This window comes from Dreissena polymorpha, chromosome 12, assembly GCF_020536995.1.
Source record: "Dreissena polymorpha isolate Duluth1 chromosome 12, UMN_Dpol_1.0, whole genome shotgun sequence".
NCBI lineage: Eukaryota > Metazoa > Mollusca > Bivalvia > Myida > Dreissenidae > Dreissena > Dreissena polymorpha.
The window spans coordinates 11,236,601-11,256,411 of NC_068366.1; the positions used below are offsets into that span (position 1 = coordinate 11,236,601).

At 37.7% G+C, this 19,811-nt stretch overlaps 1 protein-coding gene across 1 annotated transcript in view; it reads left to right on the top strand.

Moving 5' to 3' along the window:
* The window catches only part of LOC127853623 (DNA polymerase theta-like), a 52,266-nt gene that overhangs the window by 3,704 nt on the left and 28,751 nt on the right, over positions 1-19,811 (top strand). Inside the window, exons 4-12 of the mRNA XM_052388293.1 lie at positions 369-525; positions 1,910-2,027; positions 3,856-4,060; positions 5,453-5,621; positions 6,721-6,864; positions 13,502-13,717; positions 14,503-14,604; positions 17,593-17,841; positions 19,295-19,446. Coding sequence (XP_052244253.1) covers positions 369-525; positions 1,910-2,027; positions 3,856-4,060; positions 5,453-5,621; positions 6,721-6,864; positions 13,502-13,717; positions 14,503-14,604; positions 17,593-17,841; positions 19,295-19,446 — 1,512 coding nt within the window. The remainder of the gene's footprint in view (positions 1-368; positions 526-1,909; positions 2,028-3,855; positions 4,061-5,452; positions 5,622-6,720; positions 6,865-13,501; positions 13,718-14,502; positions 14,605-17,592; positions 17,842-19,294; positions 19,447-19,811) is intronic.

The following is a 19,811-nucleotide window of genomic DNA, read 5'->3' on the forward strand; positions in this document are numbered from 1 at the left end:
GGGGGGGGGGGGGGGGTTCATGGGTCACTACTGACCACTCAGTGTCTGTTCCACAGGAGCTTTTACAAGATGCGGGTGTGAGGGTGGGTGGGTTCATGGGTCACTACTGACCACTCGGTGCCTGTCTCCCACAGGAGCTGTTTCAAGACGCGGATGTGAGGGTGGGTGGGTTAATTGGTCACTACTGACCACTCGGTGCCTGTCTCCCACAGGAGCTGTTTCAAGACGCGGATGTGAGGGTGGGTGGGTTCATGGGTCACTACTGACCACTCAGTGCCTGTCTCCCACAGGAGCTGTTTCAAGACGCGGATGTGAGGGTGGGTGGGTTCATGGGTCACTACTGACCACTCAGTGCCTGTCTCCCACAGGAGCTGTTCCAAGATGCAGGTGTGAGAGTGGGTGGGTTCATGGGCCACTACTCACCGCCCGGGGGCTTCAGTGGGACAGACATTGCAGTCTGCACCATTGAGAAAGGCAACAGCCTCATCAACAGGCTTCTAGAGGACAACAAACTGGACACCCTTGGTACTTGTAGAGATGTTGTCCAAATTGTATTTTCTAAATGAGCCTTTCTCTGGGATAATGGGGCTTAATGCATGTGCATCAAGAGTTAAGTCTGCACAGGCTCATCAGGGGCCACGCTTTTGTTGTATTTTTGGTTCTTTGCAAAAATCCAGTTAAGTGGGAAACTATCGTCCCTGATTAGCCTGTGCAGACTGTTTATGCTAATCTTTGCTGACACTTTAAGCACATGCATGCAGCCCAGTTTTCCCAGAAAGAGACTTATATTTACAAAACTAGACCTTCTTGTTAATTTTGTGACCTTCTGCAGTTGTTGTCATCTTTTTATGAGGGCCATATTCATAGAAAATCAGATGAACTATGTTGATTTTTTTTTCAGCAATTCTTTGTACTCTTCCTTCTTATAAATGCCATCTTTGGTAAAATATTACATACTTATGACATTGAAATTTTGTTTGTACTTTTCTCAAACTGGATTAATTTATTGTTACTTTCATGTCTTCTAGCAAGCATATATAGGTTAACTTATAATGTTCATAATAAATATCCTTGTGTTTTGACTGTAACTGCTGAGCGGTGAATTTTTGTACAATTTTTCTTTTACCATTGACATATTGATACAAGAGGTATATTGATCCTTCTCTGTGCTGGAAATTGTTGTCATTTCTTTTTTACCCAGATCACTGAATTTCACTTTGACAAAACACTTAACTAACACTCCCTTAGAGCTAAAAAAAATGTTGCAATGTGTGATTAAAATGGATTTTGCGAGAAATATACATTCATGAATGTGTTTGTACATGCAAGCACATTTTCACAATGTGTAATTCACTTACAAAAATTAATACAACATTTATGTCAATTTGATTTCTTCTATATATATATAAAGTATCAAAAATAATAACCAAACTATGATGTTACAAAACATACATGTATATATAATAAAAACACACTCCAAAACAATGTTTCCAATTCCATATGAAAACAAGACTTCAAATAGCTGTCGCACAGACTTATAATTTTTCAAATGGATGTCCTAAATTACCAAAGGTTGGAACATGGGGTTGAGCATATTTGTTTATTCAATACAGCATCTTATTTCCTAATATTTACAGTTTGTTAATTAGGTAGTTTGGTGACCACTGTACTATTTAAAACATATCAGGAAAATGGGGCTTAATGCATGTGCGTTAAGTGTTGTTCAAGATTTGCCTGTGAAGACACTTTGTGAGTTTATGAAATTTCAGTTTGAAGAAGGTCTCTGCTAAACAAATATCCAGTGTAGGTGAGTGTAATCTCAGACAAATCTGGGCAACACTTTACGCACATTCATTAAGCCCCATTTTCCCAGAGCAAGGCTCCATGCATATTTTCCCACCTCATACAGGTATCATAGTTGTTGATGAGCTCCATCTGATTGGCGACCGTAGCCGTGGATACCTGCTGGAGCTTCTCCTGACCAAGATAACCTACATGTGTAGTCGACGGCAACAGGGACCAGATGGGTAGGTCAGGCTGATATCACGTTGTAGTTTCATTAAAACACTTAATATTTTGCATGATAAAACTTATTTGGAAGGATTAGTACCTTGTAACCTTGTTAACGTAGCAATTTGCTCAACCATTTTACATGTCTGTTAATAAGTGCTCTTATATATAACATCAGAAATCAAGACCATAAAGTTTAAGTACCTTGTAACCTTAGCAGATTGTTCAACCATCTCACATATAACATCACAAACCAAGAATGCTGAAATAAATATATCAAAGTATTCAAACTAACATCTTTAATTTTGTAATTGTGTTTTGTACTTGGAATATAAGAGTAGTTGTGCCAGCTAGCTATTTGGTAGAGCGCTTGACAATAAATCCGAGCATAGTGGGTTCAATCCCCAGCCTGGCAACATAATTTGTGTGGTGATTGATCATCAAATCCTTTCTATGTCCATTCCCCCTCCCCCCTACCTCTGATTGCAGTAGGTCAGTTGCCAGTTAGTAGCATGGGTATGTGCACCTGTTACTGGTAGATCTGCTATCCAAGGAAAAAGTGTGATTGATTTAACTGACCTTTATGATATGACTGAAACACTGTTGAAAAGGCAAATATATAAGCTAGTTGGTGCATTTTAGCCTCAACTGGAAAAACTGGGGTCAATTCATGTGCCTTAAGTGTTATCCTAGATTAGCCTTTGCAGTTCACACCACATAATCAGGGACGACACTTTCTGCTTAAACTTGATTTTTCTATAGAAGAGGCTTTCTTTAAAAAAAAAATCCGTAAAAGGGGAAAGTGCTTCCCTTTTTAGCCTGTGCAGACAGAACAGGCTAATCTGTGATGACACATTTTTATGCTCCCCGAAATATTTCAGGCAGCATATAGTTGCCAGTTTGTAGTTCCTTCCTTCCCTTCATCCTTACTTCCTTACATGTACTTCCTTCCGTCACACTTTTGTTACCATTTCTCATAGCACCTTCAATACTTTGCCGATCTCTTTCATATTTGGCATGTAGGTACCTTGCATGGACCTCTACCTTTTGATGAGGTTTGAAGTCACTGGGGTCAAGGTCAAGGTCACCTAGGCTTATTATATACTTTTTCCGTCACACATTTATTACAGTTTCCCATAGCACCTTTAATACTTTACCGATCTCTTTCATATTTTGCATGTAGGTACCTTGCATGGACTTCTACCTTTTGATGAGGTTTAATGTCACCGGGGTCAAGGTCACAGAGGCTAATAATACATTTTTTCGTCACACTTTTGTTACAGTTTTTCATAGCACCTTCAATACTTTACCGATCTCTTTCATATTTGGCATGCAGGTACCTTGCATGGACCTCTACTTTTTGATGAGGTTTGAGGTCACTGGTGTGAAGGTCAAGGTCACCGAGGCTAATAATAGATTTTTCCGTCACACTTTTGTTACAGTTTCTCATAGCACCTTCAATACTTACCGATCTCTTTCATATTTGGCATGTAGGTACCTTGCATGGACCTCTTCCTTTTGATGAGGTTTGAGGTCACTGGTGTCAAGGTCACCGAGGCTAATAATAGATTCACACTTTTTTACAGTTTCTCATAACACCTTCAATTCTTTACCGATCTCTTTTATATTTGCCATGTAGGTACCTTGCATGGACCTCTACCTTTTGATGAGGTTTGAGGTCGCTGGGGTCAAGGTCATCGAGGCTTATAATAGATTTTTTTAGGTTGTTATTAACACATAGATTGACAAAGCGCATCATTGGGGAGCATCCATCAGTTTCACTGATATCCTTGTTTCACATGCATTAAGTCCAGTTTTCCCAGAACTTGACCTTACATTTTTCAGTACAGTTACACCCCCTTCCATCCAGATAGTGGGCATGAGTGCCACTCTTCCAAACCTTGACCTCCTGGCACGCTGGCTGCATGCCGACCTCTACCGCACGGACTTCCGCCCAGTTCCCCTCGCAGAGTGCGTCAAGATAGGGAACCAGGTGTTTGACTCAGAGATGAAACCGCTGCGTGAAGTTGACGTGAAGTACGCTGTCAAGGTGAAATCTTGTGGCCTTGTAACGTCATTACCGTAACTTTGCATGGGTGTCATCTGAAAACTGTTTGGTTCGGTTTTGCTGCAGTCCACTGGCTTGTTAAATAGAATTTCTTTTTGTTTCACCATTTCAGCAATGGTGAAAGGTTCCTTCGAATGGGGAGTTAAATGACAAAAGGGGATTTATTTATTTAGATCAGCATGATTGAATGTTGTGTTTCTTACTTTGTTACAGAACGTTTATCAAATGTTTTGCTACAAAGTCATATAAATAATTAACACAAAGTGTCACATCAATTGTACCATCTTGTCGTTGTGTTTTTTTATTTCAATTTCTTACTAGGCCACAACAAATTGATTACGTGTTCGATGGATTTCCCACACCTAAAAATCTTAAACGAAATAAAAATATTTTTATTTTGTGCCTGCAGCAACAATTTGTGCTCCGCACATATTCGTTCAATGATTTAGTTTAATTTAGCCTACATATTTTACGATATAGACTGTTATAGCGCTTTCCGATATTGATTTGTTTATAGTAAAAGAATGGCGGCGTCCGTCTGCTTCCTTGTGTCAGCGAAAGATGTTAATGGAAACGTTATTTTTCCGCCAGATGCAATCAATCATCCCATTACTGATGATTTCCGTGCTTTGTTCCTCGCAGTAGCATCTGCATCGGGATTTCATTGAAACTTGATATGAGTATATATATTGATAAGAGGATGATGCACGTTGGCGTTGTCCATCCGTCCAGGAAACTTTTGTGTCCTGAAGTATATTGGCGAGGGATATCAATTAAACAAATTTGCTTGTTTAAATTGATTTGATTAAAAAATTGTTCCCTCTTATTGTTGTTCTACTATTGTATAATAGTACTTGTCATTATACTATAATGTATACTAGTCTATTTTACACTCAAATTATACCAATATATGTGCTATGTTAAAATATAGAATCAATTTATATAAACAACATTAGTTTGTTGTTTTTTTTCGCTTTTCCCTCGCCTGCGATTTAAAAAAAAATGGAATAAAAATAAATTTATTTTTATTTCGCTCGCTCGCTCAATTTTTTGTTTTGCTAAAATCCGTAGAACACATCATCAATTTGTTGTGGCCCTACAACAACAAAGAAAACAATACATACATCTATTTAAGTTATTTATAAATGCAAAAGCCTTCTTGGATTTTTTCTTTTGGAAAAATTATATACAAGAACAAGAACAAGAAATAATAACTGGAACTAGAACCAAGCAAGTTTGAAGGGGGCAAAAATGAGAGTTACATTCAGCTAGTGTGTCCAAAACAAACCACATTCCTTATAAGAAAAACAACAACAAAACAACAATTGCTATATGGTACTAAGAATGTGACAGTTGGTGTCTGTCTATCTACAGGGAGATGAGGACCATGTTGTTCCACTGTGCATAGAGACAATGAGGGGAGGTCACTCCATCCTGATATTCTGTCCCACCAAGAACTGGTGTGAGAGCCTTGCTGAGCAGGTTGCCAGGGAACTCTACAGGTTGCTAAGGGACCCGTCACTAGCGGTGCACAAACAACCAGGTATACTGAGAAAAGGGGTTAGAAGTGCAAAAACCAATCCTCCATGTTTTGTACAATGTTAAATGACTTAAAAGAGTTTTTTGTAAAAAGGAAGTAGTATGAAATCACAGATGTTAATTTTATGTGACACAATTTCTTGAATAATTATGGCTGTACAGAATTTTGTTATCTACATGGCTTAAGAAAATTCCTTATTTAATTTTCTTACAATTAAATTATGCCTTCCTTCGAAGAAGAGGAGAAATATTTCTTTCCACCTGTCAGTTGGTTGGTAGGTCTGTATGTAAATCTGAAGACCATTTTTTCTGTGTTATATTTTAAGAACGCTTTGACCTACTACCTTGGACATAGGTGTGATAGTTTTTTGGGATAGTAGGAAGACACCTATTGATTTTGAGGTCAAAGCTGAATGTCACAGGGGCTTGTAATGTAAAACTTGTTTCTGCAAAATTTCTGTAGAAAGCTTTGTACTATCATGCAAATTTAAAAAGTGTTTTCTGTTCCAAAAGGCAAGACTTCTATTGATTTTGAGGTCACTAGTTTTAAGGTCAAGATCACAGGGGTTTTAAATGTAAATTTGTTTTAGCACTTTATTTTGAGAACGCTTTGCCCTGTGATCATGCAAACTGATATACTGGCTACTTGTGAGGGAAAAAAGAGGTCACAAGGTCAAAGACCAAGAACTCACAAACTTGTATCTTTTTTTCAGCATGATACCTAAAAAACACTTTGACATACAATCATTGCAATGTGTATGCCACTTTCTTGGAAACAAAGAATAACTTTGAGGCCATCAGGTCAAAGTTTAAGGTCACAGGGGCTTGTAACAAGAAATTCATTTTGGCGCAATGTCTTGAGATAGCTTTTACCCACAATCATGCATATTGGTAGAGTGCTTACATGGGTGGATAGGAAAGTGACAAAATTTGAGGTCATCAGATCAAAAAGTCACAGGGGCTTATATCCTGAAATTTGTTACTGCATAATTATAGAGAACCCCTTTATCTATGATTAAACAGCATTCTTAGATTGAACAAATCAATAAAGTTGATTGCTTATCATTACTGAAACTTAAACTTTCCATACCTGTACATATCAGAGGGAGGGGCCAGTGATGTGCTGGTGCTGCCTCTAGACCCCAGGACCCTGCTGGACACCCTCGAGCAGCTGAGGAGGACCCCTGTAGGACTTGACTCTGTCCTGGCCCGCACTGTACAGTACGGTGTAGCCTACCACCATGCAGGTATGTACAGTACGGTGTAGCCTACCACCATGCAGGAATGAACAGTATGGTGTAGCCTACCACCAGGCAGGTATGTACAGTATGGTGTAGCCTACCACCATGCAGGTCAGTGGTTTTTCAGCACTGTCTGCCCCTCCGGAAAACGGAGGCATTCACAATGCCAATGGACCTGATCCCAAACCGAAATTATATAACAAAAACTCCCAATTTAATTTTTTTTTAAAATTTATTTTATTCTTTTTTAGAAAGAAAGAAAGAAGTGTCTTATGACTTATGATTATTAGATTATTAATGTTCCAACTCGTCCAGCTGATGTGTATCAATCATACCAACAATCACTGCTGTGGTTGTGCGAGGATTCAGCACCATAAACTTGCTGTGCTCCCCATTTCACACATTCACACAAAGCAAATTTACTCATCTGATGCTTACCTGCATTTAAGGTCAAAATAACAAATAAAAACTAATGTATTTGTTAAACCTCTGACTTATTTAAGCATGATAAATTCACAATCTTTTCCCAAAATGAGCTGTTTCATCGAAGCGAAAATTCCCAAAATGGACAATTAAATCGATAAAAAATTCCCAATTTGGTCCGACTCCTTTTCCCAAAATAGGCAGAAAACCCCCTGCAGGTATGTACAGGACAGTGTAGCCAACCACCATGCAGGTATGTACAGTATGATGTAGCCTACCACCATGCATGTATGTACAGTTCAGTGTAGCCTACCACCATGCAGGAATGTACAGTACGGTGTAGCCTACCACCATGCAGGTATGTACAGTACGGTGTAGCCTACCACCACGCAGGTATGTACAGTACTATGTAGACTACCACCATGCAAGTATGTACAGTACAATTTAGCCTACCACCATGCAGGTATGTACAGTATGGTGTAGCCTACCGCCATGCAGGTATGTACAGTACGATGTAGCCTACCACCATGCAGGTATGTACAGTACGGTGTAGCCTACCACCATACAGGTATGTACAGTAATGTGTAGCCTACCACCATGCAGGTATGTACAGTACGTGTTGCCTACCACCATGCAGGTATATACAGTACGGTGTAGCCTACCGCCATACAGGTATGAACAGAACGGTGTAGCCTACCATCAAACAGGTATGTACAGTACGGTGTAGCCTACCACCTTGCAGGTATGAACAATACAGTGTAGCCTACCACCATGCAGGTATGTACAGTACGATGTAGCCTACCACCATGCAGGTATGTACAGTACGGTGTAGCCTACCAACATTCAGGCTTGTACAGTACAGTGTAGCCTACCACCATGCAGGTATTAACATTAGGGTGTAACCTGCCACCATGCAGCTATGTACAGTACAGTGTGGCCTTCCACCATGCAGGTATGTAAAGTACGGTGCAGCCTGCCATCAAACAGGTATGTACAGAATGGTGTAGCCTACCACCATGCAGGTATGTACAGTATGGTGTAGCCTACCACCATGCAGGTATGAACAGTACAGTGTAGCCTAGCACCATGCAGGTATTTACAGTACGATGTAGCCTACACCATGCCAAGGTATGTACAGTACGTTGTAGCCTACCATCATTCAGGTATGTACAGAACAGTGTAGCCTACCACCATGCAGGTATTAACAGTACGGTGTAGCCTGCCATCATAAGGTTTGTACAGTACAGTGTAGCCGACCACCATGCAGGTATGTACAGTACGGTGTTGCCTACCACAATGCAGGTATTTACAGTACGGTGTAGGCCAGCATCATGCAGGTATGTACAGTACAGTGTAGCCTACCACCATACAGGTATGAACAGTACAGTGTAGCCTTCCGCCATACAGGTATGTACAGTATGGTGTAGCCTACCATCATACAGGTATGTACAGTACAATGTAGCCTACCACCATGCAGGTATGTACACTACGGTGTAGCCTGTCACCATGCAGCTATGTACAGTACCGTGTAGCCTTCCACCATGCAGGTATGTACAGTACGGTGTAGCCTGCCACCATGCAGGTATGTACAGTATGGTGTAGCCGACCACCATGCAGGTATGTACAGTACGGTGGTGCCTACCACCATGCAGGTATGTACAGTATGGTGTAGCCTACCATCATGCAGGTATGTACATTACAGTGTAGCCTACCACCATGCAGGTATGTACAGTACAGTGTAGCCTACCACCATGCAGGTTTGTACAATACGGTGTAGCCTACCATCATACAGGTATGTACAGTACGGGCTTGCATTGCAGGTTTCATTTTACTTATAGTCCTGTAGGCTTAACCTCCTTCCTGGCCCAGACTGTACAGTGCTGTGTTGCCTTCTACCGTGGAGGTATCAATATAGAGTGTAGTATGATGGTCCATTTCACTATCTCTAAACCCCAAGGGTCTCTCTTCTGTAAGATGCAACATTTTTTATCTTTTTAATTTAAGGCTTATTTTTCCTTACCAAAGAATTGTTCAAGGATTTCCTTAAGTTTCATTACATCGCTTGTCATTAAAACTGTAAATACTGAGTGAGTGCCCTTATGTGTAAAATAGTTATCTGACATGATAAAAAACTGCTAAAGATTATTTTGCAAATGATAAGCAAAAATTTCTTGATATCTATTAAGTTTTCAACCTTTGTTATAATGGTGTTCTTTTTAGTAAGATAGTAATATGATTATAGGTGCTACCTAATTTACGGGCAAAAGCTTTTTAAGTTTTTTTGATAACCATGTATTTTTAATAAATATATGGACATGGTTTTGTTCAAAATATGATAATTGTTGCAATAATTGAGTAATGCATCCAAAAAAATCAATCTTAAAACGAGTTACATGTTCCAAGCTTAAAGATCTAGCATCTTATATATTTTTTTGTTTTCTAAATTCTAGCACAGGAATTTATAGCTGGCTCGGTGTCTGTGGTATAGTGGATGGGGTGTCTGCTAACTGGCTTAGTCACTGGGAGGTCTCTGTATTGATCCTTTAAGTGGGAGCATTCTTTAGATAACCCTTAAGACATACTATGGCGTACCATTTGGGTTGAAAGTCAAGAAGACCTACACGTTAAACAGAGAAATGTACGTCGAAGTACAATAATTGTACGTCGACATGAATATAAAATACACTTCGAAGTATATATTTGTACGTCAAAGTACAATTTGTACTTCGACATACATGTTTGTACTTCTACGTACACATTTTCTGAACAGCCAATCAAAACACTAGTCTCTTGAGCCGCTTTTCCTTCAGATTTATTCATAATAAATGTTTAAAATCTCTTTTTTAGTTGAGGACAAAATGAATAAAAATATCAGAATGGCAAAAAAACAACACAGAAGTTTCAAGTATTTAATGCATTGAAATAGATTATATACAAATTTGAAGAAGATTCAATTGTTACCTTTTTAAAATTAAAATTATTCAGCATATTGTGTGTATGAAATGATCATGCGGGGCGGAGTATTACGACCGTCCAGCGCATTACTGTGTAGGAAATTCCCAACGGTAACCAGTTACCAAGCATTAATGGGATAAATAATGTATTATAAACTCCCCGTTGGTCGTATTTTGTGATAACCATAACTAGCATAAGTCAGAGGTTAATTCCGCCACGCCAGGTCAATAAATACGCACAATATCTATGAGTTAGCGGTCGATAGTCGCATAATTTGGTATAAATTATAATAATAATAATGTTTAATAAATACGCACAATATCTATGAGTAAGCGGTCGATAGGCGCATAATTCGGTATAAATAATAATAATAATAATGTTCAATGTCAAAAATCTCTAAAAGCAACAGACGTAAGGTGTCTTCTGATTGGCTAACACTCAAGTGTCGGTGAAAATTGTACGTCGAAGTACATTTCTCGTTCTACTTAGCAGGTCTTGTACTCTTTCGAGGTCATGGTACGTCATATAGACACTAAGTTAGTACTGGTCCTACCCAGGAAACAGTTTGTTTCATCAAATGTCTCAATTCAACTTGACAGCTTGCTAAAGCAGTTGCATTTAGCATACAGTACACTGATTTAACATAATCAAAATCATGTGATGTGTCAAATCAATTTTGATTGACAAATTTGACAGGATTTTTTTTTAATCCAATAAGTTTTAGACTGTCAAATAAACACACACTACGTATTGAAAGCCATACCTGGAGCTTTCGTCTGTATATCACTGACTTCATCAGAAGAATGATTTCTACTGTTGGGAAACGTTAACACCACTAATTGTCTTCTTATTTATTATCAATGTATAATTATGTGTAACAGCATAACAAAATACTTGATTCGCAATTGAAATATTTAATAAATACAGGTATCTTGCAGGTTTCTAATTTTCTTTCCCAAACTATTGTTGAATAGTTTAAATTTTGTCGCCACTAAAAAACTAGCCATTTTGTAGCAATTCTAAAATCACAGTCTAAACTGCATACACTTAGCTCTATAGTTACAATTTGAATGCAAATGTGAGAATGCATCATGTTATATCATCCATATTTTTTTATTTAAACATTCAAATACCACATAACACAGTACATATATAAAAAGGTATGTGGTATTGTGTGGAGATACAAAACACTTCACATCATTTTTTTGCACATAAAATAATAGTTACAAAATAAGTAAAACTAAAACACTGTCATCAACCTACATTTCAAGAATATTTACGTATATGAAATTACAAAGTGGTGTTATTGTATTACCTTTTACTAAATTAACATTGCTGGTTTTGTACTAGCCATAAAACATTTATCATGGATTAACAAGTAACAACCAATTTATTAATTACACAATAGAACGGAAATCATATTAATTGCATTATGCATTTACTAAACAAGCTATTTGCTACTGTTTAGAATTACACTATCTTACTAAAATTGATCACAGGTACTTAGTGCTTTTACATACTTGTGGTAAGTTTTGTATTACTAGTTTGACAATTATCGGCAGACACTTGTTGATATACAGACAAAATTTGCATGGGAACTCTCATATTTTTTCAGCATAATTGCCTTCAAATTGTTAATTTAACAACCCTTTGACATTGTTTGCACAACTGATCTTAATATACAATAGCTGATTTTTGTTTATAGATAGACATATATAGTTTAAAGTTCTATAAAAGTTCACACATGTTCCATCCAAGTAAACAAACAGAACCAATAAAGATCACCACAGATAATAACTGTGTGTATAGCTTGGAAATTTGATAGTTCAGGAATCCCTCCTTTGTTGATTTCTGTAAACCAAAACTGTCAGTTTTGCTGGATAGAATGGCTTGTATGATGCCCAGCTCTTGCCTTCACAGAACATCTTCTAAAAACGGAAAACCAACAAATATCTTAAAATTTTATCAATAATGCAGACAATTTATAAATGTCTTGTTTTTTGTTGATTTCGAATCTGGGAGATTTTTTACGTAAGATTGTTGTACGAAAATCCAACGGTATCGGATTTTGTGGTTTTAGGCCTAAACTTATTATAGTGATATGTAACCTTTCGGGAAATCGGTAAAGTGCGAGCAGACGAGGTGTAAATACGTTAAAAATTAAAGCTAAAAGACTAAAAAGTTAGATCGGAATATCATTAAATTTTGTGAATAAATGTGTTTCTGGTGGATAACAACGACAACTTGCCGGAATATTGCTCATGATCACACGTAAAACCTCTTTCTGAGACATTGTGTACACACCGGTCTTACTGACAATAACGAAGTGACGTCACCATCTATGTATAGAATGCTTTCTAAGAGCGAATGGAAAATGCGTCACATATTCTGACAAATAAACAGTAGGGTGTCGTTATTGAAATACCGCGAGAATACTGGAAGAATAGAGATGCCAACTATAATGTTTAAAACAAATAATTTTTTAACAAGCGTTTGTGATTTGTCAGGATAATAATAACAATAAGATATCGAAAAGATCAAAGCAAATAAATTCGACAGAAATCTGAGATTCGGCAATATATCAAAGACGGGTTATGTTCACTTAAATTGTGTTTGGTAAAGACTGTCACTATATGTAGTGAACCAGTCTTCGGCTTATACCCACCGAAGAAGAGCATTCAGGGGAGATAATTTAGTAATGACTTAATTCTGGAACGGTTGCGAAGAAAAACAAATAATGCGAGAATATTAAGTGCGATTCGCTACACATTTATGATGTCATTGATATAACTTTTCCTGAGGTATGTATTTACATGTGATTTAGCATATGTCAAAGTGTTTTTGATTTGTTCAAGTTCATAAATAGCATCGCGAAAATATATGTCGCGTGGCAAATTTTTTTGAGACGTATCCATATGTGGTATTCCTATGTAATTTTATGTCTAAATTCCCATATGTATGAACGGTCAACGCCCGCTTCGCGGGCTTTTGCCCGTATAATCTATAATTGAGCCACACTATGAGAATACAGGGCTTATTGCTTGTGCAGTCTGCAAAGGCTAATTTGGGACAAATATTTTTACCTTGGCTGGATTTTTGCGAACAAATAATTGCATAATGTCCTTAATTGTTGTCCGTGATAAGCCTGTGCAGACTGCACTGGGTAATATGGGACGGCACTTTACGAACATTTATTAAGCCCAGTTTTACCAGAGCACAACTATTTTTCAATGTTCATATAGCTGCATCTCCTTCCCATTGCCAGGTCTTACATTTGATGAGCGAGACATCATAGAGGGGGCATTCCGTCAGGGCATACTGAAGGTGCTGGTTGCTACATCCACCCTGTCGTCAGGGGTCAACCTGCCTGCACGCAGGGTCCTCATACGCACCCCAGTGTTCCACGGTGGTCAAATGATCGACTTCCTCACATACAAGCAGATGATTGGGCGCGCTGGCAGAAAAGGGGTCGACACCGCAGGTTAGGGGCAGACATGTACACTCACATTTCTTGAAGAGTGAAGTATGAGTTAATGATGAGTAGTAAAATTAAAAGAGTCCATGCCGACATGAAGTCACTTGTTCGTTGATTTGAAGTTTGAGTTTGTTTGGAATTTTTAAATACCATATAGAGATTTTTTAAATGCAAGTTTGAATATTTTATTTAAATAATCATGCTTAATGTTGCTGAGTTGGCTTGACATTGGCCATTGCTACTCAGTTTATTTAGAATTATTCTCGATCATCTGAAACCATAATTGAGTTACATCATATTGACTGGTGTTTATTAATTACACAAAACAAAATAAAAAAAGCTTGCGATTCTACCATGCTGGGATGAGCAGAAACTTCATAAATCAATATCAGATTCACTGTCAAATGACTCCTTCAAGCCTCGTTCTGAGAAATCCGGGCTTAATGCATGTTCGCACAGAGTCCCCACATATTAAACTGTGCGCTCTGTGAACTCTGCACTGGCTAATCAGGTAGCACTTTTTCCGCTCTTATAGAATTGTACGTTTAAAGGAGGTTACTTCTTAAGACAAATCCTGTTGGCGGACAGGCTTTAAAGGACCCCATCTGGTCAATGGTATTTATAATTTAAAAGAAAATCTCTTGTAAACATAAATCCAGTTCAGGCAGAAAGTGTTGTCCCTGATAAGTCTGTGCAGACGACGTGTTTTGCCCAGTCTAAGCCCAGTTTTGTAATAGCATTGCAATCTTGTTACCTGAGATGAAAACCAGGTGTTATTTGTGCTGTTTCAGGGGAGAGCATCCTGCTATGTAAGGCTGCAGACAGACCCAAGGCCGAGGCCCTGGTGAGGGGGGCCCTACCGCCTGTACACAGCACGCTGGTCAGGAGTGAAGGTACTGGGCTGGATACTTGTATGCAAATAGGTCTAGTTCTGAGAAATTGGGCTTAAAGGGTGTTGCTGCAGTTTTGTTGATTTTTTTCCATCTAATAGATTTTGTCTAAAATTTATATTTAAGATATATATACAAATACTATATGAAAAATTAAATAAAAACATAAGGCCACCGGCCTGGTTTTGATTTTATTCACCATTATATAACATGTACTTTTTCAATAAAACTGAAAAATCTCTAAATGCGTAAAAATAATTAATAACCTATAAAATTGGCAACATGTTGATATTATTTAAGCTAAGATACATCATATACCATTTAATTAAACCACACACTACCAATAAAATTGAGTCCACAAGTTAATTTTTAAGAAATTTATTTTTTATAATTTTTATGACACCCAAAATAAACGTCATTTTTTTACTATTGTAACCACATTAATGGAATTAAATTTTTTATGTCTAATTGAATTCTGCGAAACTGCTCAAATATGTTCATCTTCGTATTGTCATCATAAAACACAAATAATAAAAGGGGGTCACCGCACTTTTAACAGAGATTTTTTTGTTTTAACTATCCCTACTGTAAACGTAAAATTTAATAAAATACAGAAAATAGGCAAAACCCAAGTAATGGTACATAGATTGTTAGAAATATGCATAAACATAAGAAATTGTTTACAATCTTAACTGGGATTACAACAGCTAACCAAACGACATTAATAAAAAACAATATTTAATCACAAACATAATGCCATACAGTATCAAACTCGACCTTTATCATAAATAATTTACATGTACTTGTTCACTGATTTCGGCATGTTTTGAAGTTTGTGATTAAATGCTTTAAGATGATAAATGTTAACAACAGGACTAAAGAGCTCCAGTATAAAACAAGAATGGAATTAAAGAAAGTAAAAAAAGTAATAAAAAAAGTTGACCCCACCTGGAATCAAACCAATGACAATTATATTATGAACCAACTCAGTGATTTCTGATGATTGTGATAATAAAAATATTGAGTTGTGATAATAGCATCATCTGTGTTGCTATAAATATATCCTAGGATAAATAAACTGCCGCAACACCCCTTAATGCATGTGTGTTAATTGTTGTCCTATATTAGCATGTGTGTTAATTGTTGTCCTATATTAGCATGTGTGTTAATTGTTGTCCTATATTAGCATGTGTGTGTTCAGGGGTTTTTTTACTAAGAAAGTGACGCCGATATTCGGCGTCTTCCCCTACCAGAATTTTTCCCCTAAAAATACAATTTTCCCTCCAATAATATATTTTTTCACCAACATATAATATTTTACCCTCAAAGAGATGTTTTTTTTTCTTTTGGGAAATCGACACTTATCCAATTTGTACCATGTACAACGATCTCGCTCTCTCTCTTTTTCCCGACGAACACTCAAATCTGGGAATACCAGTGATTCTAAATATAGCTCTTAAATTACGTCATGGAAACTGGGCAACTAATCGTATTAATCATGTGACTATTTTACTGGATTCCGTTCTTGCGCGAGAAGGGTGTTTCGTCAATTGATTACCGGAAACCAGTCGAATTTTCATCCGGGTTATGTGAAAGCCAAGATGTAAACGTTAAAACAGAAAAAAAGTCTCACAATTGGCGTTCATACACAAACAAAATAAAACGTTTGGACTCGATAAATATTAATTGCGTCGACGCATTTTTTAAGAATGAATCATCAAAAACCGTTGAAACCCAGCAGGATTCGGAGGTACATGTAATCAACATCGAACATTGTGAAAGTGAAAGTACACAATCGGCAGCTACCGCACCTTTCCCTTCCAATACTGTAGCAGACCTAAATCATCTACCCATTCATCATGAAATTGAAATCAAAATATTGACATCGTCCCCCGGCCCCAGTTGAAAACATTTCCCGTTATTAGATCTACCCCTGCAACTTTATTTAGGACTTTGACTTTAATATCATACTTGTTCATGTGTTTAAGAACAAAAAGGTCAGAGACATGCCTCTTTTTCTAAAAAAAAACCCTGAGTGAGTTATAGAAATTGAAATGAACAGTTTTTATTTTTTCCCCAAATATGTCTCTTTCGCGCTCTATTTTCCCCTTTTACCCAGCGTCCAGCGTCTTCCCCTTTTTCTAAAAAAAAACCCTGGTGTTAATTGTTGTCCTATATTAGCCTGTGTGTTAATTGTTGTCCTATATTAGCATGTGTGTTAATTGTTGTCCTTTATTAGCATGTGTGTTAATTGTTGTCCTATATTAGCATGTGTGTTAATTGTTGTCCTATATAAGCATGTGTGTTAATTGTTGTCCTATATTAGCCTGTGTGTTAATTGTTGTCCTATATTAGCATGTGTGTTAATTGTTGTCCTATATTAGCATGTGTGTTAATTGTTGTCCTATATTAGCCTGTGTGTTAATTGTTGTCCTATATTAGCATGTGTGTTAATTGTTGTCCTATATTAGCCTGTGTGTTAATTGTTGTCCTATATAAGCATGTGTGTTAATTGTTGTCCTATATTAGCCTGTGCAGCCTGCTTATGCCTATAAGGGATGATGCTTTTTGCTCAGACCGTACTTTCATTTAAAACAGACATCATTTAAACAAAAAAATGTGTAAAAGCAGAAAGTGTCATCTCTGATCAGCCTGTGCAGACTGCACTGGCTAATCCGGGACGACACTTTACGCTTATGCCTTAAATCCAGTTTATTAGAACAAAGGCTCGAATCTAAGCATCTTATTCAGCAGTGTCAGGGATAAAAGCTGTAACATTGGTCCCTTTAATGAGTTCCATGCCACATTTGTGAGAGTGCACAGGCAATCATGGGACAAAACTTTACACACTTGCATTAAGCTCCATTTTGCTGGAACAAGGCTCATTTTGAATGTTAAGTCTGAGCTCAGATTGTTCCTGATTTAATGCGAGTTGATATGTGTTTTTAAGTGGATCTTTTACAATCTATTGAACATGTATTTCCCCTGTAGGAGAGTCCCTGAGTTCCAGCATGAAGCGAGCCATCCTGGAGGTGGTGGTGAGTGGGGTGGCAGGCTGCCCCCGGGACGTGGAGACCTACGCCTCCTGTACGCTGCTGGCCTCCTCCATGGCAGGGGAGGGGACTAGCCTGTGCGGGGAAGGGTCTGGCCAGGGCGGGACTGGAAACATGATTCAGGAGAGCATACAGTTCCTACTTGACAACGAGTTTGTCTGCATGCAGAAGATAGCTGATAAGAATGGTCAGTAATGAAATGGTTTCGGCCCATATTAACCAAACAATTCTTAGACTTTAGTCTTAAAACTATAATGTTCTAAACCTACATGAAGGTGAAGTATTGCATGGTAGTTAACACCTATAGTTAAATCATGCATTTTTATGCTTCGGTAGGGTGGCATATAGCAGTCGCACTATCTGTCTGTCTGTCTGTCCGTCCGTCTGTCCGTCACACTTTTGCAATTAGGTTTTGAAAAATACTCATATCTTCTATGTCGCTTCAGATGTAACCTTCATATTTGGTATGCATGTGAATATGGACAAGGCCTTTCCATACGCACAAAAATTTTGACCCCTGTGACCTTGACCTTGAACTTAGGGTCCGCGTTTAGGTTTCAAATCTGCATTTAGGTTTCGAAAAATGCTCAGAACTTCTATCAAATCGTTTTTTCGGGGGCATATGCCATCCTATGGAGACAGCTCTGGTTTTAGAAAAAAAAATTAATTCAATAAGCATCTTGTTTTATCCTGTATTTATGCAAACTTGCAGGTATTGTTATTGAGTCTTAGACAATTTTTCACTATTTATATTTAAGTCTGAGATATTGTTTGTCAATACTTGCCCTGTACTTGAGATTTATGTTAACCTTTTGTATAGTTATTAATGCAGTTCAGTAATTTACATTAACAGTTGCTGAGATACGCATTTTTACGCAAATATAGTCACTGAAAAAACAAATTAAATTGCTTACCTTTGTTTTTAAACGATAAAAGTTTTAAGGCTTTATTTCCAACCCTAAGATACTGATGAGCAGTAAACAGCAAACATGTACAACCTAAATAGCCTGCGAGTAATTCACAGGCTGTTATGCTGGTTGCCATTTTCACTTTGCTTCTGAGTGGAATAGGGTTAACCTTTTGTATGACATGGATACAATTCATGAAGAAAAGACAAATAATGTCAGTGGAGATTGTCCCATAGGCTTTCTGTGAGTATGCAGACATGTGTTGTGTGATTTTTGTTTGTTTTGAGCAGTTTCAATAAAGTTGTTATCAGCAATTATTTTTTTATTTATTAACCAAGAATTATATAAGCAGAGGATGCTCTTAATTTGAATAATAATGCAAACATGGCAAACAAATTCTATACATTATTGTTTAACAATTGAGACCCCTTCCCAAAAAAAGTTACTTCTTTGAAGAAATTTTATTTTATTAAAAAGTTTTATTTAAATGTACAAGTCTTGCTCTGGACAAATGGAGTTTAATGCATGTGCAAAAAGTGTCATCTTAGATAAGCCTTGGATGACACTTTCAGCCTTAACCATGTTTTTTCTAATGATGAGACTTCTTTCAAACAAAAATACAATTAAAGCAGGAATAATTGTCCATTGCTAATCGTGGATGACACTTTACCCACATTGATTGAGCTAAGTTGTCCCAGAGCTGGGCTCAAATATATGTTACACCCACTGCAGGGGAAGTAACCCAGCGGTTTGTGCCGACCCAGCTGGGATGTGCAGTTCTCTCCTCCTCCATATCGCCTGATGAGGGCCTCGTGGTGTTTTCAGAGCTTCAGCGCGCCAGGCAGTGCTTCGTGCTCGAAAATGAGCTACATATCATATACCAGGTACTAATAATCCTGGTAACCTTAACCAGGTACTACCATGACTGAAGAGCTGACATTTAAGCCACGTTCTGGGAAAACTTTGTGTAATCAATGTGCATAAAAGGTTGTGCCAGATTAGTCTTTGTAGTCCATGCAGGATTATCAGGGACAACACTTTTGTAGTCCATACAGGCTAATCAGGGACAACACTTTTGTAGTCCATACAGGCTAATCAGGGACAACACTTTTGTAGTCCTAACAGGCTAATCAGGGACAACACTTTTGTAGTCCATACAGGCTAATCAGGGACAACACTTTTGTAGTCCATACAGGCTAATCAGGGACAACACTTATGTAGTCCATACAGGCTAATCAGGGACAACACT